The sequence below is a fragment of the Fomitopsis serialis genome, assembly GCF_022376445.1.
Source record: "Fomitopsis serialis strain Sig1Antser10 chromosome Unknown B0H18scaffold_163, whole genome shotgun sequence".
Taxonomy (NCBI): domain Eukaryota; kingdom Fungi; phylum Basidiomycota; class Agaricomycetes; order Polyporales; family Fomitopsidaceae; genus Fomitopsis; species Fomitopsis serialis.
Window position 1 is genome coordinate 39,657 of NW_025955123.1, and position 3,044 is coordinate 42,700.

The following is a 3,044-nucleotide window of genomic DNA, read 5'->3' on the forward strand; positions in this document are numbered from 1 at the left end:
TGAACCTTGTGATACACGTCGACGCGATCGAAGGGCAACCAGGCCCTCGATAGATCGCGTCGAGTGAGTGTAAGTTCAGGCGGCTGCAGGTCATTGATGTATCTTGCAAGAGCGGTGGTAAAGCCAGGTGCGTTGTGCTGCGTCTGGACCGTAGCGAGATGTTGCGCTGGCGACGGTGGGTGCTTAGCTATCTTGATAGAATGGTCTCCTGGGACCGGTTCGGTGTCCTGTGCGTCCTGAGCGTTGGAGTCCACTGTCCCGCCATCCACTGATTCCTCTGGGTCCTCTACCTCCTCCTCCTCACAACACTCCTGGAACACTTCGTAAAGGGCCATTTTCTCCCGCCGGGAGATCCACTTCACCATCTGTGGAAACTCGTCCCTATGGTTGGAGGCTCGCCATGCTTTCTTGGCGAAGTCGATATGGAGTCGCTCGAACAACTCCGTATTATAGTTGTCTGTCGTCCCGAACTGTCGAATTGACTGGACGTAATGGAGGAGGGAGTGAACCTTGGGGATGTTGAGATCGTCTCGTATCCCCAGCTCTACCAGGACGTGCTTGTGTTTGTGAAAGGTGTCCAACGCATCCTCAAGATACCTGAGCGTGTCGTCATCGTGCGTAGGGTACTGAGCTATATAGATGAAATCAAGCAGCGCTCGAAAGGCCAGGACGACAGAGTTGGGAATCTTCCCTATGAGACAGCCCAGCAGGACGCGGGCCATCTCCTTGCGCTCTTTTCCAGACACTTGAGCAAGGGCGGAGATACCGTTCTTGAAGTGTCGAACGCCGTGCGCAGGCGGGAGACATCGAAGTCGACTGTCCAGCTCTTCCGGACCGATGAGATCCTCGCACCAAGTCATGAGGTGCTTGAAAACACCTTGATACAACTGGTGGAGGATGTCAGGCGTGATCGAGAGGTGGATATCGGCATACGGTAGGTCCGCCCAGAAGGGCTTTCGAACAGTCCCCACGACGTCCCGCTCCATACTGAGAGCCTCAGAAGCCGCTGCACTGCGCCCGTTCAGAGACGACTCTTCGATGATGCTCTCCGTCAGCTCAGGAGTGCGTGGGTCCGCCGCCACACGGTCCCCCAGTTTGTCAGCGGGACACTGACACTTGGGGCATGTTCCGTATTTTGAACAGGCCACCAGACCCTGTTCCGGGTAGTCAGCGACATAAGACGCTAGGATGGGGTGTACCCGACGAACAGCGCCATCGCCGCCGGTCACTTCAAAGCCCTCAACACCGGCGCGGACGAGGGGCTTGAGGATGATGCGCATAGCCGCATGGAAAAGCTGGTGGGTCCGCGATTTGTGTTCTCGCTTGGTCATGTTCTTCTTACTGATCTTGGTAACCGGGAGATAGCCTAGCAGAATGCAGGCATGCTCGGAGGGTTTGCGACGGAGCGCACGAGGAATGTTACCTAGGGTCAGGTACACCGGGTACGCACACTTGTTACCCGAAAACTGGGTGAGCTGGGTCTTGTCCGTGGATATAATCACAGGCGCGACCGCAGCACCCCCTGGCAGTAATTGCTACATACCCAGGATGTCAGAGATCAACAAGGTAGGTGGGAAAACTGATGCTTACCTGGACAGCATTCCACCAAAGACCAGTCCACATTTCGGTGAATATCCTGCGTGTTTTGGAACGGTCGGCGAAGACACGCCTCGGGCGGTACACGATCTGCTTAGCATATGATGGGTTACCTAGGAGGGCCTGTATAGCCTCGAGAATGTCCCGGTATCGTATAATGTGTTCCTCGTCTGGCCGGTCACGGAACGTCAAGGTCGTCATCTTCCATGTCGCCCTATCAGGAATACTGTCTACTTTCATGAAGAGTTGCCTGACGTCCTTGAAGGTTAGCCCCAGCTTTTCAACCACCTGTGAGCCAGCCACGTAAATGGTGAGCTCTTGCAGTGCCTATGAATAGAGAAACCTACCCCCGGTATGCGCAGGAACCGATTTAGAGAATTCTGGCCGACATCCTCACGAACTGCCCACATGGCCACCTGCCAGTCAAGTTCGGACGCGAACGGCCTCCACTTCTGGTTGAGGTCTCCCTTGTCCGGTGGCTCGTCTTCACCGTCTACGTCCATGGCATCGCTGTCGTCCTCATTTTTCCCAAAGTAAGCCTTCCACGTCTCGACAATTGTCTCCTCCATCCGTACGACCATGCCGGCGAGCTTGTTTTCCTCCTCCACTCTGGTGTCTTCGTCATCGTCCAAGGCAGGGACGGGAACACCGGGCAAAGCGGGGGCCCCAGCCCTCTGGGACGTAGAGGACGAGGCCTCTCCTTCGTTTTCCACATGAAAGTTTGCATGGGAAGGGGGAAGTACGAACCGAAACAGGTCCCGAGTCTCCATGACATCTTGGAAAGTGGTTGGTTCGTCGTCAATGTCCATGTCCGCAGACTGTGACGCCCGGATCGCCTCCTCTCTAACGATTGTGCTGAAGTCACCCACACCGATGTCCTTGTTTTTCCCCTTATTGTACCAGCGGCACGATTTGGCGGTGGACAGGTGGGACAAGAGCCCTTGCGGGGTGTCCAAGAGCTTGTCGCAGGCCGGACACGTTCGGTCTTCCAGATCGCAAGTGCGGACGTGAGGGACCGCCCTTTCCTTGGCTCTTCCCATCGTGTATCGTTAATTCTGGAGTGCTCCACCGTCATTAGCATTCTCCGCGTTGAGGTAGAATAAATGCTTTCGCACCTGCAGTCGAGAGAGTCAAACGCGTAGTGTTGGAGAAATTCGGGAGGTAGCTCAAACACTTGAAGAGTTGCTTCAAGGCGCCTGGGCGGCGCTCACCAGTCTATTCAATTGCTCATGAGGTAAATGTCTTAGGCTCACATGACAGTGGACTCACACGCATCATGCAATCATTTCTTTCCGTGTTTCACGCCTTCACTCTTGAGCGCTGTTGGTCGTGCAACCGTGTCTACACCGGTGAGTTGGAGCTTTTGCTGTTCCATGACCCGCTCACCTGTGCCATGGTTGTATATGCATGCTGTTCACGTCCTATATGACATGGTAAAGCTTGATAAC

At 55.0% G+C, this 3,044-nt stretch overlaps 1 protein-coding gene across 1 annotated transcript; it reads right to left on the reverse strand.

The window, feature by feature from the left end:
• Window positions 1-1,551: 1,551 nt before the first annotated feature.
• B0H18DRAFT_887169 (uncharacterized protein) lies at window positions 1,552-2,636 on the reverse strand (the record flags this gene model as incomplete). Its single annotated transcript, XM_048041158.1, has 2 exons — window positions 1,552-1,884; window positions 1,944-2,636. 2 exons carry the CDS (start codon window positions 2,634-2,636, stop codon window positions 1,552-1,554), a joined length of 1,026 nt encoding a protein of 341 aa, XP_047886495.1.
• Window positions 2,637-3,044: the final 408 nt, after the last annotated feature.